This window comes from Triturus cristatus, chromosome 6 (assembly GCF_964204655.1).
Source record: "Triturus cristatus chromosome 6, aTriCri1.1, whole genome shotgun sequence".
NCBI classification, from domain to species: Eukaryota; Metazoa; Chordata; class Amphibia; order Caudata; family Salamandridae; genus Triturus; species Triturus cristatus.
Genome location: NC_140589.1, coordinates 1,821,826,051 through 1,821,847,923, shown reverse-complemented (window position 1 = coordinate 1,821,847,923; position 21,873 = coordinate 1,821,826,051). Strand labels below are relative to the sequence as shown.

Here is a 21,873-nt window from a genome sequence, read left to right as displayed (position 1 = left end):
TCTCCTCGATATCAAGTGATGTCCACAGTAAAAGCCTTGGAGAGGGCGCCTGGTTGATGTAGAAGGACGTTAGGCAGGAAGGGTGCAGGGCTGATCTTGAAATTCCAAGTGTGAAAGAGCGGGACATTTTATATATGTTGTAGCCTAAACATTGAGGCAATTCAGACACCACCTTCAAGCTATTCAACCCAATCAGTCCTCACCCAGTGAGAACCCCAAATCCTCAATTGTAAAGTGGTGTCCAACTGGAACAATCCAACAACTTTGGGAACCGCCATTTCAGAGCAAAGGCCTAGTACTGGCCACCCTAGTAGAAGCTCTGAATAGAAAATGTGGTCCCCGGGAGATTGAAGAGGGCTGCATTCAACAGTAACATGTTAGCCTACTTCTCAGGGCTCCTGCTTTTTGTCTGACTCACTAAGTCCAGTGGAGGAAGGGCCTTCTTGACTCACCGAGTCCAGGAGTAGGAAGGGCCATCATGACTCACCGAGTGCAGGGGTCGGAAGGGCCATCATGACTCACCGAGTCCAGGGGTAGGAAGGGCCATCATGACTCACCGAGTCCAGGGGTCGGAAGGGCCATCATGACTCACCGAGTCCAGGGGTAGGAAGGGCCATCATGACTCACCGAGTCCAAGGCAGGGTGGGCACTTCCTTTGTAAGGTTCAAAGATGAGCTGCCATTGGTGCAAGGGGAAGGAATCCAGACCTTCACACAAGGCGGACAATGCATCCTAATAACAAATGTCCACAAAGTGACAATCCAGGAACCTTGGGAAAACATCAGAAGTGAGTGTACAGCCTTGTTGAGCGAGAAGGTGGGTCCGAGGGTCAAAAAACTTGAAATTCTTAAAAGGATACTGTGGTCAAACCCCCTCTTGGGACCTGTAACTGACCCTTGCTTCTAGCTGTTAAAGACGTACTCTGGGAGCCACTGGGTTTAATTGTGGGCGTGGTTTATTAAAGAGGTAGATAAGGTCCGAACAGAGACTGCTCCAAAACCTCGAGTCAGTCGTAAAGAGATGCAGTAACTAAAGTCTTCTAGGAAGTAGAATAAGCGATGCCCCAGATCCGGTGGTCCCGTCCTCAGGTTTCTCTCCGGTTTGCTTTAAGTCAGCTTCTTAGAGGTTCTCTGGGAAGAGGTGGCGTCCCCGGGAGACAAAGGAAACAGAAAAAAAAACAACCTCCCGTCAGTATTAGAACTTTTCCTTGGCTGTGACAAACCCTCCACCTGCTTCTTGTTATCACCACGATTGTGAGGGTGGGGAAGTCGTGAGGGACAGGTCGGTCCTGGCTAGTGCCCCGCTGCTGTTGGCCCCCTGGCTTTGCCCCTACCCGTTAAGCGCTTCAAGTAATTCAGGAAAGGCACTGACCTGAAGCTACAGTCCTCCGGGATTGTAGCCTGGGGTGTCTCGGCGTCCTGATCCTCCCTGGGACGACTGGACACTAGAGCGGTGTCTGCTGGAATTCCGCGCTGTCTCTCCTCTTCCTCTCCGGTGCTCTCTCTCTGCTGCCTGTTGTCGTCGGTGCTCCCTCGGTCTGCTCCGCGTTCTCCTCCGTCCCACGCCGGGGCTCTCCCCTCCTCCGTCCGCATTTCTGGTGTCTCAGGGCATGACGTCAGCTCCGCGCCGGCCGGCACGACTAGAGCGCTTCCCTCCTCAGGACGGGCCTCCGTCGCCGCCATCTTGGAGTGCGCGGAAGACTCGTCTTCCGCAGTGCCCGGATTACAGATACATGAATAAAAAGTGGGCAATCAAGAAAGACAGCTTTATTGGCTGCTGAGAGAACTACCCAAAACACCATGGACCTCAAGGAGAGAACTGGAAAGTATAACATTGTCTTAGACCAGACTTTAAGTCAAGAAAGGGCCCTTTCCTGGAAAGAAAAATAACAAAAATGGCAAATTTAAATCCCTAAATTGATGACACTCACCTACTTAATCCCTGCTTTGACAAAGTGTCAAAGAGAATGTATCCTTAAGACACCTAAATGTAAATTGTCATGTTTGTTGGTTCTCAAACTCTCTTTTCCACGTGCCCCCGCAGGATTCCTAATTCCTAGAGCTTTGCTACAAAGATTGATTCAGCCATTACGGCACGGAGTAAGTTACAGTGCCTTAAAGGTCTGACAAGAAAGTGTGCATGTTATATTGTATTGTGTCCTGAAGAAGGTGGGGCGAACCATTCTAAGTACCACCGACAGTATTTTTATAGTTTTTTTTAATTCTGTTATGTATGATTTTTAAATGTATACAAACTTGGTTTTTAAATTAATTATATTTATGTAATGGAAAGTGTTTTGTTTGAATTTTATGACATGATGAGATACATGATGAATATATAAAATGTGCAAAAATGATTTTTAATATACGCATTTAATTTATTTTGTATGTACTTAATAAATACATATATTTTTCTATATACAGGAGTAAAGTATATATGGCCTTTGTGTGCTACGGCTATCTATTGTACAACATTAGTGCTTAATGCATATCATTTGACTCTTGACAAAGTAAATGGACAGCCCACCTAAGAAGGTTGCACAAAAGGGAACACCTTTTTTCTTTCATATATGTCTACCCTGTCCCTTTTGGCAGTTTAGGGTGCGTCTCCCTGTCGTGTGGAGTTACTGCATATGATACAGTGTTGTGATGGAGAGAACACACTCTGCTTTTGTGAGGTGTGAAAGAAAGAGAAATATTGTTTTCTCTGTTTTGTGGTTGCCTGCTGGGATGAAAGGGAAGTGTGGTCTAGGCAGGATGTGCAGTGATCCAGACTGTGTTTGGTGAAGGGACGTGCAGGGTGGTGTGCGATGGTTGAAGTTAATGAGCTGTGTGCCATGCCTGTCCATGAGCTCCTGCTTTGATAGAGTGATAATGTGCTGTGCAGCATGAGGATGAAACTGGAATGATCCGGGTGTGCTGGGAGCAGGTGCCTGGCAGGATACCTTGTGGTGGAAGCAAAACAGACAAGTTCGGCTTCCTCATTGGCTACTACTGTGATTGATAAAAACACATTTAGCCCGGGTCCCAGTCTGTGCCATGGATTCACATGCCGTGCCACTTACGTAGCACGACTTAGGCAGGTAGGAGACAAATGAAGCATTTTGCTAAAGCACCGGGGCAAATATGTAGTGGGCCCAGTAGATTTTCACATGTTCATATTTAATGTAGACTAGTTACCATGGGAGGGCTTCATGTAGCTATTGGTCAAACTCTCATAAAGCGGGCATCTATCCCGAGCGATGGTGAGAATTGTGAGGACACAGCTGGCCCCCATGCTGTAAAAATAAGTCCTCTCTGTCCGAGAGGCTGATGCCACCAGGATCATGGCGCATTTGAGTGATTGTCGCTATTTGAGGACTTCCTTGGTAATCATGGAAATGTGGGATATGAAGGCATAGAAAGATAACTCGAACGTTCAGGGGCTTTGGATCCCTGCACATCCAGGAGGCAAAGGGGTCACACCACCCTCGATTCTAGAAGAACCGGAAGGATCCGCTGCTGGGGTGCACCAACACAGGAAAGAGACAACCACATTATTCAGCTCTCACTGATTAGAGGTGCAATTCAGCCCACTCAGTAGGTCTACCTTGAGTGTAGAGGAGTCTGCTGGGTGGAAAATCGACCACCACATATTATGCTGCAAGGTGAATGAGCTTCAAGCCTTTGTCGCTTGATGATGGAGAACATGGCTTTTATATGGTCTATGAGGATTCATATTTTCTTACACGGAAAGGGTGAGGGAAGGATTTTAGCGCATGAAAGACCAGTTTTGAATCTAGCCTCTTGAAGTGGAGGGAGGAGTACGCTGGGGGCCACTGGTTGTGTACTTGAGGGGAACGCATGACAGTGTCCCGACAATACTGCAGTCAGTGGTAATTGAAAATGGACATTTAGAATGAGAAACTCAGCAAAAGTCTAACCTTCCTGGAGCAGAAGATGAGGAAACCGAGGACCTACTGTAAGACGGTGACGAGGAGTGACGGAGGGCCCATCTCCTGACACCAGTGCATATCAAAACTCATTTGCATCACTCAAATCCTCAAATATGGCACAGTCATCACAAGGACACAAGAGGCTGTCTGGATCCAGCCCAAGGCGACAGTAAGCTTGGTACAAAAATGGGTTTCTTCCAATACTCTTCTAAGCACAATGTTTGCACATGATTGTATATTCATCTAGTATAGTACATTAAATGCTAAATAAAATGTATCTTTTAAACTTAAAACAACAGGCAAGGCTTAATGAACGGCCAGGAACCTCTTTCAAGGGAGAAAGGGCTTCAATAAATGTTTGTCGAGCGATGCTCTGGTGAGCCAAGGCTGATACAGAACTTCCCCTGTATTCACTGACAAACTGGAATAAGAAGAGGCTAAAAAACATGCAGTTCAGCATCACCCCGGAAAGGAGTCCTGACACCATCGAGGCAGGGAGAGATGAAGGCCCCACGGTAGCAGAGGTTCTTTGAGGGGGTCTCATATGTTCTGTTCGTGCCACTTCTGGAGTGTTCTTAGTGGGTTCATCAGTTGATGGAAGCCTTTGCAAAAGCGAAACATGTAGGTAACTGGAGCGTGCACACTTCTATGAGGCTGCTGTTGTGGAGGTCAGAGTGAAGCAGTCGCCAAAACAGTGCTGTTCTCTTTCGGACCAGCACAATCACTAAGTATGTGCTACTCTTGCCCATTAATTCTGTCCTAGCATTGCAAGGTGATGGTTCAAACCTAGGTACAGGGTAAAGGAGCAGTGCTTTACAGAGTGCAACATCAGATAATTAAAAAACATACCACCCTGTGAGCTCGGCACACTTGCTTATCAGAACCAGCTGGGTGCACTGAAGCTGGTCTAGTTCTCCCCACTCTTTGTCTGATTTCCTTCATCCCATTCTTTCACTTGCTCTATCTTTCCTTACTCTTTCGTCCACTCTTCCTTCCACAAAAGTCTCACACTGTTTTTCCTTTTTTCCCCCTGCATTCTCCTTTCTTGAGCTTCCATCCATTCTTCTTCTCCTTTTTCACACTGCCATCTCTGCCCGCTTTTCCTCCTTAACTTTTATTCTCTCCCCTGCATTCTCCTTTTATCTGTCTCCATCCACTTTTCCCCTTTCTCCTACAAGGTCCTTTTTCACTCAATTTCCTCTTTTTATGAGTTCACCTTCTTACTTTCACTTTAGTTTTGTCCCACATTTTCTCTCTCTCCTCCATCCTCACTCTCCTTTCTACTTTTCTTTCTCTCGTGCTTTCTTTCATAGTTCTGTTCTCTCCCTTCTTCCTTGATTCCTCCTACATCTTTTCTTCCTCACTCCTTCATTCTACTTCTGCAGCAGTGAAGGCATTGCTCACTATAATCTGTGGTGGGCCAGTATGTTGGTTCATGCACCCCAGCAACAAACTGCAGAGGCACAAATAAACAAAAAACACCACTGCTAAAACCACTGACATTTGACTCAAAAAGATATGAACTTTAATTAAAAATACATTTAAAAAACCTAACCTCTACCGAGAGGACTTCTTGGTCTCTCCATAGCACACAAGCGAAAATTAAATGCCTTTCTGCAATGTAAGTTGAAGGCATTGAGTAAACTTAGTGCTGCACTACTTCTATAATATACAAGAATTACATTGCATTTGTTACTATCTCAGTGTTAATTGATCAAACTTTCAAGTGCCCTGCTACATACATTAGCTGCAATACCCACTCTAAAAACGTCAGCTTTTTTATAGTAATTTTTTTTTTTTAGGTTTCCTTACCAGTGCTTTGGAAGCCATAGTTCATTCGGGGCCCCTGTTTTCTTTTAAACTGCTTATCATTGTTGGATTAAAAATGCTATAAAAAAGCACTGAACACACAGAGCAAGTACTCAAATCTACAGAGCTCCTGAACTGGATGCGCTTTACCGCGATTACTTTACCTTTCGCGGCCGCCCGGCCGCTTTGATGTTTGATCGTGACCGCGATCACTTTCACTTGCATAGCCAATAGGTCTCGCTTTTGGGAACTTATAAGTATTTAGTTATGCAACTGTTGCATAGCTAAACACTTCTAAGGTCCCAAAGGCGAGACCTATTGGCTATGCCAACGCTTGTTAATTGCTGGACTGTAACCAGCTCATAAGGACACAGGCCTTTCCGTGTCGCCAAAGTACTAAGCAAAAGGAGCGCAGCAAGCCGAAAAACACAGCCCCCGGCAACAGGGGAGGTGCCACACCCCGGGGATTAATGTGCTTGATGGAGGTCGGACTCTCCGTGAACAACAGGGGCTAGTCACGCAAGGCCACACGTCCCCCAAAATACTCTGATGGGGGACAGCTCCTCTGCTACAGTCTACTGGCTCCAAGGGAGTCACTCGCCTCCAAGACACTCACTCGCCTGCTCATGTTATGTTAAAGGTAGACGGCCCATTGTCGTTCCATATGTGAATATCAGAATGACCATGGGCCTGTACACAGTCTGTGCGACCTCGGGAGGGGCTGCTGTATCCGCTGGAGTTCAAAAGAGAAGTGTGAGCTGGCCCGGAGAACTGTTAAACTCTTGGGGCGTCTCGCAGGGGAACAGCACAGCTTGGTAATGAACCCCTAAAATTAGGGACAAAAGGCGTCCGTAAAGGAATGATGACGGACAACGAACACCACCCCAAAATGACGGGGGGTCCGTGAAATTTACGGGCGGTTGGTCACCCTAGCCCCTCCCCATATTGTGGGGCTTTTGTACTAACCGTTCAAAGACACAAACTGTTCACAGCTGTGAAGCCACAGCCAGTGTTCTCAACGAACTGTACCTCAGACTTTAGAATGTTGTTCTACAGACCAACGCCACTGCTGGTACAGCTGCAGCGCCGTGGGCACCTCTATCGCCACAATACTGGCACTCCCGCCGCCTACTCATATTGGTGGCATCAGGGGTCCGGGCATCTCTATAGGGCCCAAGTACTCCGTGGCGTAACAAAACATGAGGGCCCCCCATGCTCTGGACCCAGTCAGGAGCTCTGGGGCTAGGGGCCTTCCGCTTGTGCACAGTGTCAGAGGAGGCGCCCTGTAGTTTGCACCCCTCCCCCCCCCCCCCCCCCCCCCCCCCGAGCACAGGGACTATTGTTAGCCTATTGAAAGTACCCCTATAGACATGACACTGGTGCGCTCAAGACAGCCCCTGGTTTCTATTGCCGCAAAACACCTGCCGGCCACTGCTCTTAATCAACACAAGCCGCTGGAGGCCATCAACATGGACTGAGAAACATGACGAGGTACAGCTACTTCACACTCCAAAACCGATGCTCTCACATTTAAAAAGAAAAAAAAAATACAAAGCCAATAGATTTGCATAGGCGAAACCTATTGCCTTTAAAACCTGGCTATTTCCCACTGCAAATAACAAAGTCACTCAGACTTAATTTAGCTTGCTGCTTTCTTTTTTCCTTCCTTGGCTCTTGATCCGCCTAGCGCTAAGACAGCCTCGGGTAATGCACGCTTTATAAAACTACTTCATTTATTCATTCATTCATTTCTTGAGGATCTTAGACTCTTAGAAAGCACGAGCTCAAGTGGCAAAACACCTAAATGGAAGCAGATCTTTTGACTTATAGACGGCCGTCACACACTTAGAAAAGGAATTAAAAAAGTGGAAATTGTTATTTCTCTGTATACATATTCTCATTCTAGTTGTTACTCCACTCTTTTAAAAAAAAAAAGAAACTCTGGATAGTTCCAAGTTAGAGAACTACTGACCCATCACATTGTTTCCATGCCTAGGAAAACTGGTTGGAAATGTGGTGGCCAAACAACTCTCCAACTATTTCAAAGTTAAAAACCTTTTTGATAACCTGGCAAAAGCACTGAAACTATTCTGGCCTTGGTTCTTGCCTTATTTGTCTGTACCCTTCTCTTACAGCGTCTTGGCCAGATAAGTATGAAGGGATCAGTCCCCGATTTTCTCACGTATTGCACTCTGTCCATTGCCCTGTCTTCTTTTCAGCCCCCACCCTATGCCATATCGTAGGGGGGACAGTCATCTATGTTTTTTAATGTTTACAATAGGCATTTGATTTCTTTTGATGTATGTATTTAGGCTTAGATATTTCTACAGCACAAACCTAGCCAAAGGGAAGTGGAGTGTAGTCAAAAACGATCATAAAGTCAACGGGTAAAAGGAGAGGTAGCTGGGTTGTGGATGAATAATACGCTGTGGTGTAGTGTTCTAATACAAGAAAGAGTGGAAGACTCCCGTTTTTAAAGAACAGCGTTGGGGTGGTCCTGCTCGATACAGGGATGGTGTTTCAGGTAATCTGCATTTTCTGCATGGTCACCCCCGATTTTTCGCCTTTTGCTGAACTCTTTTTTCCTGCAAACCTCTGTGCACTTTGCCCATGCAAACCAGTAGCAAAGTGTCTGTGGTCCCCCGTTAAACATGGCTTAATTGGCATACTCTTAATTGACATATGCAACTTACCTAGTATGTGGTACATAGTGTACCAAGGGCCTGGAAGTTAAACTCCACAAGTGGACTGCAGCACCTATTTTGCCATCCACTGCAGTGGCAGTGCAGACATGGCTTCAGGCCTACCATTGTAGTCTGACTGTAGCGGTGTAAAATCTGCAATTCGATCTGTCCACATAAACTACTTTGATAAGTCACCACTATGTAGGGCTTGTGACACCCAAGGCAAGATGCATGGTATTTACAATTTGGACATGTGAAAAGTTTATGTTAACGTCCTTACAGTGACTAGCACCAAAAGCTAATTTCACTGTGGCAGGCCTAGCTGTCCTACGTAGAACACCAGAGTACAGATTAAATTACCAATACTTTATCTCCACAAAACCAGCTAGCAAAATAATTAAACAACCATAATATTTTGTGAAGTCACATTTTTAGCAAAAGTTACGGAAAAGTAACTTTTGAGAAAGTTAACTTTACCCTACCTGAAGTTCCTGGGGGATAATTTGTGTTGGGTCTCTCGCCTCTCCCTGCCAGTACTTAGCCTTGAATAGGTATGAAATGCCTCCCAGGAGCAAACAACAGAATATGAAGGGTGGGGCTGTGGGCATCACTTTTGATACTGCAGTATCAAATCCTGCTTCAAGATCAAACCCTGTTTGACAGGTTTGCTGGCTTCACATATAACACTTGGGGCACACTTGAAAGGTGAGAGAAAAAGATGCCAAAACCATTCTTGAGGATCCACGGTTTAGTTACTGAAGGACTCTGGTTTTGGCATACTAGACTTCTGTCTCTGGGTTTACATGTAATCCTTGGGGCATACTTGAAACGGGAGAGAGAAGGATGCCAAGACAATTCTTCTGGATCCACTATCTGGTTGCTAAAGGACTCTTCTTTTGTCCTACCAGCCTCCTGCCTCTGGGTTTAGTGTGGGTACTTGGGCTGCCTCAGACTGAATGTTAGTGTTAGATGTGGAAAGACCCTAGAATTACCATAATAATTTCCCCACACCCACCCAGCCTACCAATCCCAAGTTTGCTGTGCCAGAAGACATTCACCCTCTTGAAAATGCCCGAAGTCTGTAGGGTTGGCCCTGGGAACTTTCACCCTATTGGTTAGAGTGTGCCCAGGAGTCATTCCCACCCACTAGCTAGTGCCACGTATAAATGTCACCTTGAAGCACCCACTTGAGAATACTTCCTGGACTCACAGAAGTTGAAAAGAAGACTAGACCTGCTGTCTGTGACCTGAGAGGTCCCTGAAGGACAGGACCTGCACCTTCTTGTACCCAAAACACCAAAGTAGACTCAGAGGGTCAGTTTGCTGACCTCCTGTTCAGTCTACTGGAATATAAAAAGCTAAAAGAGGCAATTTGCTGGTAGTTCCCAAGTGAACAGTGGCAACTGGGCCTATAGTGGACCCTCCTGTTGGCCTCTGCCTGACACCTTGTGAGCCTCTAAGTGTCTCTCGTGATGGGCTTTAGACATTTACTACTGTGGTGGATAGGGACTAAAAAAGACTAAGTCAGAAGGTAAAATATTTCACCAGGACAAACTGGTTGGTGTATCCGACCAGCAATCAATCGTAGTCCATGTCAAATTGTACCCAGGCCCTGCTTTACCATGAACATTGGCTATCATTGGCATGTTACTTTTTTTTTTTTTAATTAAAACAGATTTTATTGATTCTTTTTCAAAGCATAGCAGTTCAGCAATTCACAACATAGCATTTGTGTGTTCACTCGATATATTAACTAATGATTACATATCGGAATGCTCCATAATCACAGCTCGCATTGGATCTATAACCCTCATTATCCCCCCCACCCACGAGTCGCGGTTGCGGGGATACATTCACGACAAGCAGTTTGGGTGCATTCGTAGTGTGTCGTCACGTAGAGGTAGTGTATTGGTCTGTGGGATTTGTCTGACATAGGAACTATCCAGGTAATGTTGGTTCTAGTGGTGCACATGTGTCAGGGGGTGGGCCCTATGGGTCTGCTCCCTCCTCCTCTTGAGCCTTCTCCTCCGGGTGCTGTAGGTCATTCATGAGGGTCTCCCAGGCTCTGGCCTACTCAATGTTCCGCAAGCCCCTTCTAGCCTTCCTCATCAATATTCGCCCCTCACATCCTGCCCATTTCAGGAGTTCTTTTCTCCAGGTGGTCCGATTAGGGCCTCTTGTGGCTTTCCAATTACTAGTTATTTGGCATTTTATGCTTCTTGGCACTATTTCCACCTAAAACTATAAATATTCGTATCTCCGATAGTCCTTATTGGATTTTTGCAATTGTGGCTTAATTTTGTTAATTACTTTACACATTGTCCCAAGTTAAGGCTGTCTGTTCGGTGCCATATCTACCAGGCGGTTGAGTGGACTTGTGCTTGGCAGTACCATGCAGTGACTTACATTGAAATTAAAAATCCTTCTTTCAATTGACTGCAAAAAGTGACTTTCTGGAGTTTTAATTAGTTTTTAATTGGTTCATTTTTCCTGAACTCCTTCTTGCAACTTAAGTTTTAGGTAAACGTGGAGGTTGATTTAGCTAAGGGTTAGCATGGAAGAGGCGAGGAGTATGTGCAAGCAAAGAAGACTTAACCTGAATACACCGTTCAAGAAGAAGGATTATCACATAGCCCTCAGAGCCTGGGAGTACGTCTGTCAGTACAGTGCGCCTCAGAGAATGAAGATGAAGTTGTGGAGAAATCTGAGGAGGGCATGGAGAAAGTCCTAGGGCCAGAAGAGTGTTCTCCCCAAGCAGCAGCATCACCCGCATTGTCCAGGACAGGGAGCAGTTGTCCACTATCCGGTTGTCCCCATCAGAGCTGGAGGACAGGCAGGCAAGAGGGTCTGGAAGATGCAGCGGCTACCCTTGTGAAAAAGAAAGCTGCTGAACAGAAGGCAGCTGGCCGCCCTGACTGCAAAGAAGAGAAAAGCAGCAGAAACCCCTGCACTGGAGAAGAAAAAGTTAACCATGGCATTAGAAGACAAGAAGGTCCTGCTGGTCCATGAGAAAAGCCAGCGCAAGATGATCTTATGGTCCAGAAGAGCCTCTGAGTCCAGTGATGATGACGACTAACAATGAAGTCCTTGGTACCTAGTTATGATTGTGTGGGGGGTGACAAAGATGAGTGATTTGCAGCATATGAGGTGGCCCTACATTTGCAGAGTCCCAGAGGTGGACCTGGGGGGCCAGTCTGTGGTAGCACATGCCCATAGCGGAGGTGATACTCTACTGGCCCTTAAGGCAGCTGACCATATGAAGTGTGCCCCCATGAAGGAAGCCCTTATCTGCAAGCTTGATTTCATCCCAGACAAGTAGTGCATGAGGATCAGGGATAACAAGAAGCAGTCATACTAGGCATGGGTAGATTTTGTGAACTCATCTAGTAAGGCACTGGGTGGAGGGCAGTAAAGTACAGGTTTATTATGGGCTGTACAATTTGGTTATGAAGGGGCACATCTTCAGTAACTGCTATATAGAGTTATGCCAGCACTTGATACATTCCAAGTTCACTGTACCCATAGAGCTTGGGAAGGAAGCCAATCTCCCGATCAACACCAGAGTGTCCAAACAAGTACATCTGGGTTTGATCACAAGAGGCGTGGTCCAGTGTCCTCTCTGCATGGGAAGGCCAAGATAATACAGAAAATTTGCCCAGAGGGCCCAAAAAGAGTTTTGAGGGGAGGGATTCCCAGACCACTTCCGAGCAGAAGGGGAGTATTGGAAGAAGCCCACGGTGCCATACCACCAGGCCTGGTGTTATGAATTTCTACTGACATGGCACAAGAGGCGGGACACTGTATGTACCCGGCAGCCACCCACAGGTGAACCCTCCATGCAGTGGCTATTGTAGCCCTGGAAGGATGAAGAGCTCTGACCTCTTGGTCAGGAAACTGTTTTCCCCTGCTCGCGCAGCACAGTCGTAGGTGCCTGGTCCCCAGCACTGCCTCAGGCCGGAGTTCAAGTCCCCTGTGCCTCTCCTCGCCCGTGGCCCTTTCCACTGCTTAGGCAGCATAAGCATCTATCTGCCACTCAGTGTCTTTTTTTCCCTTTTCCCTCATTGCCTTTTCCTCTTCTCTGCCACTCTTTGTCTCCCTTTTGCCTTTTTCCCTCATTGCCGCCTTCTTTTTGCCTTTTTCTTTTCCCTTTTGCCTCTTGCTCTTTTTCCTGCCGCTGCTGCCCCCGCGCCCCCTCCTGCGTGCTCCTGCCTTCCAGCCGTCCCGCCCTCCCTCCGACCGCTACTTAATGGCTGCCGCTGAGCGATAAGGGGAGCAAGACCTTTGACGTCTTGGTCAGGAAACTGCTCTCCCCTGCTTGCGCAGCTCCGTCATAAGTGCCCGGTCCCCAGCACTGTCTCAGGCTGGAGTTTGAGGCCCCTGTGCCTCACCTCGGTCGTGGTCCATCTGTTGCTCAGGCAGCATCAGCATCTGTCTGCCACTCAGTGTCTTTTTTTCCCTTTTCCCTCATTGCCTTTTCCTCTTCTCTGCCACTCTTTGTCTCCCTTTTGCCTTTTTCCCTCATTGCCGCCTTCTTTTTGCCTTTTTCTTTTCCCTTTTGCCTCTTGCTCTTTTTCCTGCCGCTGCTGCCCCCGCACCCCCTCCTGCGTGCTCCTGCCTTCCAGCCGTCCCGCCCTCCCTCCGACCGCTACTTAATGGCTGCCGCTGAGCGATAAGGGGAGCAAGACCTTTGACGTCTTGGTCAGGAAACTGCTCTCCCCTGCTTGCGCAGCTCCGTCATAAGTGCCCGGTCCCCAGCACTGTCTCAGGCTGGAGTTTGAGGCCCCTGTGCCTCACCTCGGTCGTGGTCCATCTGTTGCTCAGGCAGCATCAGCATCTGTCTGCCACTCTGTTTCTTTTTTCCCTTTTGCCTTTTCCCTCATTGCCTTTTTCCTATTTTTTGCCACTCTCTTTGCATTTGTTTCCCTTCTTTTCGTCATTGCCTTCTTCCTCTTTTGCCTTTTGCTTTTCCCTTTTGCCTCCTGCTCTTTTTCCCACTGCTGCTGCCCCAGAGGTCCTTCCCCCCTCGCTCCCGCACCCGTCTCCCAGCTGTCCTGCCCTCCCTCCAACCCCTACTTAATGGCAGCTACGCCGCTGGCGCGCCGAAGACGGGCCAGAGGCAAGACCGTCTGCGCCGCTCCGCGACCAGAGACCCTAAACTCCGACCCGCCAGCGCTACAGCTCCTCGGCCCTCAACACTGGCCAGGACAACAACTGCAAGCGTTCGTCACCTATCGACACCCGCGGATCCTTCACCTGCTGCCACTGTCGCCACTCTTTCCCCTTCACTGAGACCCAGGACCCAACTAAACCCTCCAGCCACAACTCCACCGCATCCCAGTCCTTGCAATGCATCCTCCTCAACATTCGCTTCCTCCACAGACACGCTGCAGAAATATGGGACCTCATCGCCAGCACCACCCCGACGTCGCCTTCTTCACAGAAACCTGGACAAACGCCACCTCGTGACCTGAAATCGTGATAGCCATCTCCGAAGGCTACAAGAGCACCTGGAAGGACCGCCCCTACCACCTTTGAGGAGGTATCGCTATCGCCCACAAATCCATCCCACGACTGACTGACGGGCCCATAGACCTGATGGAACACCTACACTGCAAGATACAGACTAACACGACACCCTCTGAGGCACCCTCATCTACAGACCCCCTGGACCCCACGCGCCTTTTTCCGACTCCATCACTGACATCACCCCGCAAGCCATCTGCCCGCCGACTACACTTTGCTGGGAGACCTCAACTTCCACCTCGTCAACCTCCAAGACCCTAACTCCACCTCCCTCCTGGACAAACTCCTCAACATCGGACTCAAACAGATCGTACCAGAACCCACACATTCAGCAGAACAGACCCTCGACCACATCTTCACAGCAGGAATCTCCATCACCTTCAGCCACACCTCCAAACTCCCATGGACTGACCATCATTGCGTCCACTTCACCTTCAAAACAACCATCACTGGAAAGCGTCCACACCAGCTCCAGTGCAGGAATTGGAACAAGATCTCAGATGACCAGCTCACCGCCTCCCTCAGCAGCTCCGCTCCCACCGCCATGGACGACGACCCAACCGCCCAAATCATGCACAATTCAATCACCGACTGCGCCAACACCATCGCTCCCTCAAGAAAACCACCAAGCCACATGCCAAGAGAGCCAGCTGGTTCTCCACTGAGCTCCGAGAATCTAGACGCACCTGCAGATGCCTCGAAAAGATATGGAGGAACTCCAAAACCAAAGCAGACCATGACAAATTCAAAGCAGTCACTGCCTCCCACCACAAGCTCATCATATACACAAGGAAGAAAGCACTCCAAGACAGGATCTCCGCCCACACACACAACAGCAAGGAACTCTTCGGCATCATCAAAGAGTTCGCCCAACCCAACTGCGAGACAACTGACATCCCCCTTGAATGGATCCGCTCATTCCTATCCGGCAGAACGCAGCGGGTCAGACTCACACCTTTCCTCTCGGACCCCACACCAACCACCTGCAGAGTTACCCAAGGATCCTCCATCAGTCCCACCCTATTCAACGTCTACTTGGCCCCGCTCGCACCGTTTGTCAGATCCCACAGACTCAACATTGTATGCTACGCAGACAAAACCCAACTCATCCTCTCCTTATCCAACAAACCCAACATCTCCAAACACAATTTTCAAGAAGGAATGGAATCAGTCGCCAGGTGGCGGAGGAACAGCTGCCTAGAACTAAACACGAACAAAACCGAAGTAATCATCATGGGCCCACACCCCGACGCCTGGAATGACACCTGGTGGCCCCCCGCCCTCGTGAAACCACCTTCCCCCACGGACCATGCATGCAACCTTGGAATCATCCTAGACTTCGAACTCAAAATCGACCGCCAAATCAACGCGGTCTCCTCCTCCTGTTTCCACATCCTCCGTCTTCTACGAAAGACCTTCAACTGGATTCCCCTTGAACACAGGAAAATCATCACCCACGGCCTCGTCAGCAGCAGACTGGAATACAGCACTCTATGGCGTAATTAACAAGTAGTTTTAAATGCCAAGTCAAAGTAGCGGTAAACTGCACACACCGACCCTGCAATGGCAAGACTCGGACGGATCTGAAAGGCTACTTATGTGGGTGGCACAATCAGTGCTGCAGGCCCACTAGTAGCATATGAAATACAGGCCTAGGGTATATGATGTACCACTTTACAAGGAACGTACCAATATATCAAATATGGCAATCAGGTAAACACCAATATCATGTTTAGGGAGAAGCACATGCACTTAGCATTGGTTAGCAGTGGTAAAGTGCTCAGAGTCCTAAGGCCAACAAAAAGAGACAACATAACAGGAGGCAAAAAGTCTGGGGAACCACCACCCTAAGGATGCAAGGTCTAACACACCCATACAAACGTCTGCAACAGTCTCAGTATGCATTGACTGGACTCCACTGCCTTGGAACTGTTTTAACATTGTACCCGGTTATCAATATTCCACATAACCTCCAACAGGGCAAGAGTTTTCAGCACCAACTTTGAGTTCTGAGCAGCTCCCATTATATCAGCCCCTATGTAAGGCACAAAGTGATCAGCACATCTACTCCAACTGCCCTGCTTCCAGAAACTGTGCCACAGGCCTTCCAGTGCAGCTGGATAAGATTATGTGCTGACCTCTTTCTACTTCAATTTCTAAAAATTATCATCATGCGGGGTGGTCACTGGCCACTCAATGGAAGCTCCTCAGAGACTGCAAAACTCATTTCAATCCACCTGAAATCTCATTAGATGACAAACACCCCAGCATCTTATTGAGCTCCATCTCCTTTTGCTGCTGTGATCTTCATCTGTTCATGTATTGCGATTCAGTGACCCCAACGCCTAATCTCTATATTCTGTTGCGGTACAGAGAAATGTATGTTTATGGCAAATTCGCTGCTGTTCATATTTGATCTCCTTCCTTTACAATTGGTTGATAATTCCCAGTGGGACAGTTGGAAAAGGCTGCCTCTACCAACCTTCTGTATGTGCTTTGGTGAGTTTGATATTTTTTCCCCCATAAAATAATGCTAGTGCCAATATCGCAGAAGCAATTTCAGAAAAGAAAACATGCTAACGGGGCTGGGGTATCATGGCAGACCAGTTGCATTTTTTGCTATAGAAAACACTCCCAAAGGCTGCAGGGTGTGTTAAAGGCCCATCTTACATTACATGGCTCCCAGACAGCCAGTACCATTGAGGCTGTTTACGACAGTCAGCGTTGGCTTCAGTGTCATTGATGCTGCACCTCTCCACCTCTAATTGAGGTGGGGGAACCAAGAGATTACCATCAACGTTTGGTGGATGCCCCATAATCACCAGCCGCCATTTAAAGGCCACAGTGTTCCACACTGAGTGGGCTTTGCAGGCAGGTTTGCACAACTTTAGCTTAATGTTACAACTACCATACTACCCTTCCAGTGAGGTGCGGTTATATTTCCAGCTGCAACAGGAAATCACAAATGGAAAACAAAAACACAAATCAAGCAAGCAAATGTTTGAACATCTTTTTAATTCTTTGATTCATATTCGTCGCACAGATGTATTGTGCGAATCATGGAATGATATATCCTGCACAGTGCCACTGGAGAATTTCTAAAAACAGATGACAGTACCTCACAAACAAAGTAAGTACACCTCCAGTGACCTGAGCATACAGTTCTATTTGATCTTGGGCATTACATATACCCATTGTGACGCATCACATAAGGATCTAAGACAAGAAAGAAAACTGGCGACAATAAGGCTTTGGGTTTTTGGTAACAAACAAGAAACAGTGCATTATTCAAGTACCAGAAAATACATCATCACAAGTATCATCACATATTGCTTCTTTATCATAAGAAGGTGGGAGGTTTAAGATACTATCAAGTAGTTTGTGTATCCAATGAAACCCTATTGTTAAACCTAAAGATAACAAGATAAATGCCCACTGTTGCGTTTGGCAGGATCGTTCAGAATAACTACCTGTCTATTCATTATTCCATGTTGTGCTGCTTTGGTCTGTTTTCCTGCTTCTGTTGTCACCCAAGCATACATGCCGAATTTTCAGATATGTTGTGGTTCTGATCAATGGTTCTCAACATCAGAATACTAGCTCTATTGTGCTTCAAAGCTATTCATATTGCACCCTACTCTCAATGTACAGGCACCTTCTGTAGAAGACACCACCATACTTCTGTGATTGGCAACTATCTATTAACCTGGATTGTATTGCAAATTTTCAAAGGAAATCATTTCTTGAAACAAAGATGTCTTCATCAATATTACTTTGGCACCCAAACCCATCATTAAACCTTTAATTTACGGAAAAGTAGTGCAATTTTCAATTGATGATGTATCTGCAATTACACATTATTCACTACCATCTTTTCCAGGAGTTTGTGACATTAATCACCATCGCTAATTATATCATATATATGGGCAGAATTACAAAGGCTGGCTCAAACAGCGTCCTGAGCATGTACTCTTGAACTGGTTTGCCCAAGACAAAATGTACGAACTAGTGAGCAGCGTGATATGCCATTTACATATACGGCAAAGAGAATGGAGCAACACACCTCATGCTAGTCCTCTGTCCTCGAGTAAGTACTGAAGCAACCCAATCATATGCCTGTAAGAATGTAATGCTGTCTCCTGGGCCATGCAATGTCTACTGTCAATCGTGAACACAGATCATAGTTGACAAAGGTCAGATACATTACGCCTTGACGCCCATTGGGCAAAGTTTTGCGCACAATAAGACTCAAATCATTCATTCATTACAAAACTTCCTTACGCAGGTTATAGGTTTGCAGATAATGGAGAGGGCCAGAGTACGTCTGAAGACCGGTCTTCAGCACGTATAAATTCTTGCCAAAGCAGTACACACACTCTAGTGTCAGTGTAGGTGTATGTCACAGGTATTTACCCCCAGGCCCAATGAGAAAACCAATCATATGACCACAGCTCAAAATTTCTTTATATCAGAAAACAAGGAATTACATTTGTTTGAGGCAACTGCTCTAATTATTTTTTTTATGTATGGCAAACTGTGCACATGGAAGCAGATCATCTATACTGATCTGTGGACATGATCAATAAAAAAGGAATAACCACAAACCTCCAGACAGTGAAGACATTGCAAGGTTTTTCAATTATAACACGTTTCACAGTGAGATGGTACTAACACCTGAGAGACATGAGCAACTTAACCACATACTAATCACCACATCAACACTGTGCCCATCATTCTTATTGACGTCCATCAAAACACCCATACACATAGTTTCTTTACAGCCACATGCAGAGGTGTACAACCAGAAAACAAGGAGCCACAAAAACAACCTGCTCAAGCAAACTGTTACCTGCATCTTTTGCATTTCTAGACTGAAGGCTGCGATGGGAATTCTATATCATGAAAGCCAAGGTGAGAACACAATTATTAGGACTGCAATTAAATTTCCTTCGAGTCTGAGTCTAGAATACATCAGAACCATGTCTCAGATCTTAATCCCTGTGCAGATGCAGACACAGAAGTCTTCTGTTCACCACAAGCAAAGTCAAGTACAGGAATCAGGAGTTCCAAGGATCAGGAAGTTGTCAAAAATAAGGGAACTGTACCCGTTACAAATCCAACTTTAACAAGAGACACCAGCAGCATTTTACATTTATATTTCATGGCATATACAAACAGAACCTGCAAGAAATTGTGCTTTTGCATACAATTAAGACTCAACAAAGCATTGCATAAGCCAATCCAGTTTTTACATCAATGTGTGATCAGAACCAAGTGCATGACTGCTCCACATTGTGCTCATCTCATAACGGTGCCATAAACCAGTTTGCAATCTTCTCCTCTCCAACGCCTACAAGTATGATTCACGTACATATTCATCGGAAGCCCCAGACTGCAACACAGAAGAATGCAAATGGTGCCTTTACAACAGAGATGTGCCAAGCTCAATTGACATCCTAGAATCAGGCTTGTTTCCAGTGTGTCCCATGCTATAAAGCAGGCAGAACTGGGCAGCTCTCTGCTCCAGGTTTGTTCTGTGCAATGGGAACAACTCAAAGGAACAGCCTTCTGTTGCACTAAATGTTTCATTTCAAAGTGGAGACAATGTATTGCCAGAGGAAGCAAGAAGTTTCAATTTGCATTGGAGCATAATGTTGGATGATACAACTACTTCCAATCGTCTTTTCTCAAAGAAACACGGACAGACATATCAAACTGCAGCACAGTCTCACACACACAATAAGAAAGCAAAGGCATTAATCAAAAAAACAATCATCAACAAACAGCACATTGAGTAATGTCAGAGAGACACAACATCACGTCACTACTGTATCGAACCTGGTCAGCATAGGTCCAGAGGAACAAAAAATATTTAAAAAAACAAAGAAACCTAATATGGTTAACTGATTCTATAAGTTAAGTTCTGTGATGGCATCAAGGAAACTAATCTCACATTTGACATACAAAATGGTAGAAAACGGACGTCACAAAAAGGAAGGTATGGCACAGTTCTGGCCGGGCCATGACAGTGTGTAGGGAACATGTTGCGAGTGTTATAGTCTCACTCTGTAGTCCTGGCACTGTACAACGATGTGTTGATCTCACGCAAATTAGAATCTAAACAGATGCAACCAAGAGATTAATGTTCAACAATCAAAATGCCCAAGAGAACTATGTACATGGCCGCACAGAGGAATGGACAAAGGATACAAAAGGCACACTATTGTACTTCCTGTGCAACTAAAACACTGACGGCAATGAACCCGTCAATGAACAAGTCAAAGCTCCCAGGGGATCTTCTGAGAGCTGTTCTCTGGCCAGTGCCCGGCGATTTTAAAGTACATTCTAACCTAATCGCTAGAGACCAGTCACTGGGATATCCCAACATCTGTCATTTGGCACACACATGAACACTATTTAAACACATACAGACACCAATGCAGAGGTTTGTGCGTTTATCGAAAGAGATTCCACCTCAGGGGTCTGTAGCTTCTCTTATTCTGAGCAGCTTTTGGATCCATCAGACAAGTCTTTAGTAATCGTTCTTCCATCACACAATTCACAACACTTCTAACAATCTGTACTACTATTGTTGCCTTGCTGTGGTAATGCGATAAATCCCAACTTAAGAGAAGACAGAAGAGGAAACTGCGGCACTATTGTGAGCACTCATCACTCCAACACCAAAAGGATAAATCTCACCATGGCCCATCCACTCCTCATGAGATTCTCAAAATTGAAAAATTTAGTTTTCACTTATGGCTATGGTAAAGGTGAAATATTCACTAGGAGCCACCATGTACTAGACCTCATTTGGATTCATCACCATTCTCACCTCTGGACAAGTAGGTCAAAGCTGAGAGATCATTGACCATCAGGAGTTCTTGTTCAAGATCAACGATGTCTCGTTTGGGAGCCATTCTAAGCTCTAGTGCAGAATTCCAGTTGGTACACGGTGAGACTGCGCAGTACGGGACACAAGATAGGGCTGTCTACTGACAAATGCCAGCAGGACCTCGATGGGAGACAGGCGGTCTTTAAAGAAGATGGACAATAATTCACTCAAGCCTGACACTCACAGTGATAACAATTAAATATACATAAATCCATCTCCTCTTAGCAGCTTTTGGTCCCAGGTTTCATTCTGAATGACCGGTACCGTACCAGTGCTTTCTAGTGTCTAAATGTCTTGAGTACTGATCGTCTTCATTTGCCCATTCACTGCGCATGTCCTTACTCTGGTCCACCTCTGTTCTTCAGAGGGACGTCTCGTGTACAACATAAGAGTGGCCACCATCCGCTCTGGAATAGCCATCATACTTTTCACTGTCCGCACTATCTTCCCCTTTGATGTCTCCATTGATTAGACCGTTGATGGTCTTTTCTGGGGAAGGGGTCTGCTCCAAAGTTTCTTCACTCACCTAGTTGGTAGAGAAAAGATTAGAAGGTTATTGTGCAGCAAGAAAGGAGAGAAGGATGTTAAACCGCACAAATGGAACAACAACCAATAGGTATCATGCAAGGAGTAAGAATAAACAAACCAAAAAGTGGACATGAAAGAAGAGATAATCAAAGTTTAATTTAATATATACTGATTCTTTAAAACATTACAACAATAATTTACGAAACCCCCAGTTCACTAATGGACTTTTCCATACTGTGGATATTTAAAATAATTACTACATAGAATAATGCTCTTTGGGTTTAACAGTGACTGCCAAGGGCGTTTTTAAATCGGTTAAGACTATAAATTGGGATAATTTAGGCTATAAAATATGTAATGGCTGAGGTTACTTAATTTGTTGTACTCCACATAAAATACTAAAATGAGTACAGTGATCCACCAGGTCCATGAATACTGTACTGTGGTCTCAGATATTCCAGTTATACCACAGATTTCAGACTCAATCCACAAAACCTTTG

General features: G+C 46.1%; 1 protein-coding gene across 5 annotated transcripts in view; it reads right to left on the bottom strand.

Moving 5' to 3' along the window:
- Nucleotides 1-16,946: 16,946 nt before the first annotated feature.
- The window catches only part of SLC5A6 (solute carrier family 5 member 6), a 318,876-nt gene continuing 313,949 nt past the window's right edge, over nt 16,947-21,873 (bottom strand). For all 5 annotated transcript variants that reach the window (XM_085613195.1, XM_085613191.1, XM_085613193.1 and 2 more), the window contains one exon: nt 16,947-21,371. In XM_085613195.1, coding sequence (XP_085469321.1) covers nt 21,207-21,371 — 165 coding nt within the window. In that variant the 3' untranslated portion in view covers nt 16,947-21,206. The remainder of the gene's footprint in view (nt 21,372-21,873) is intronic.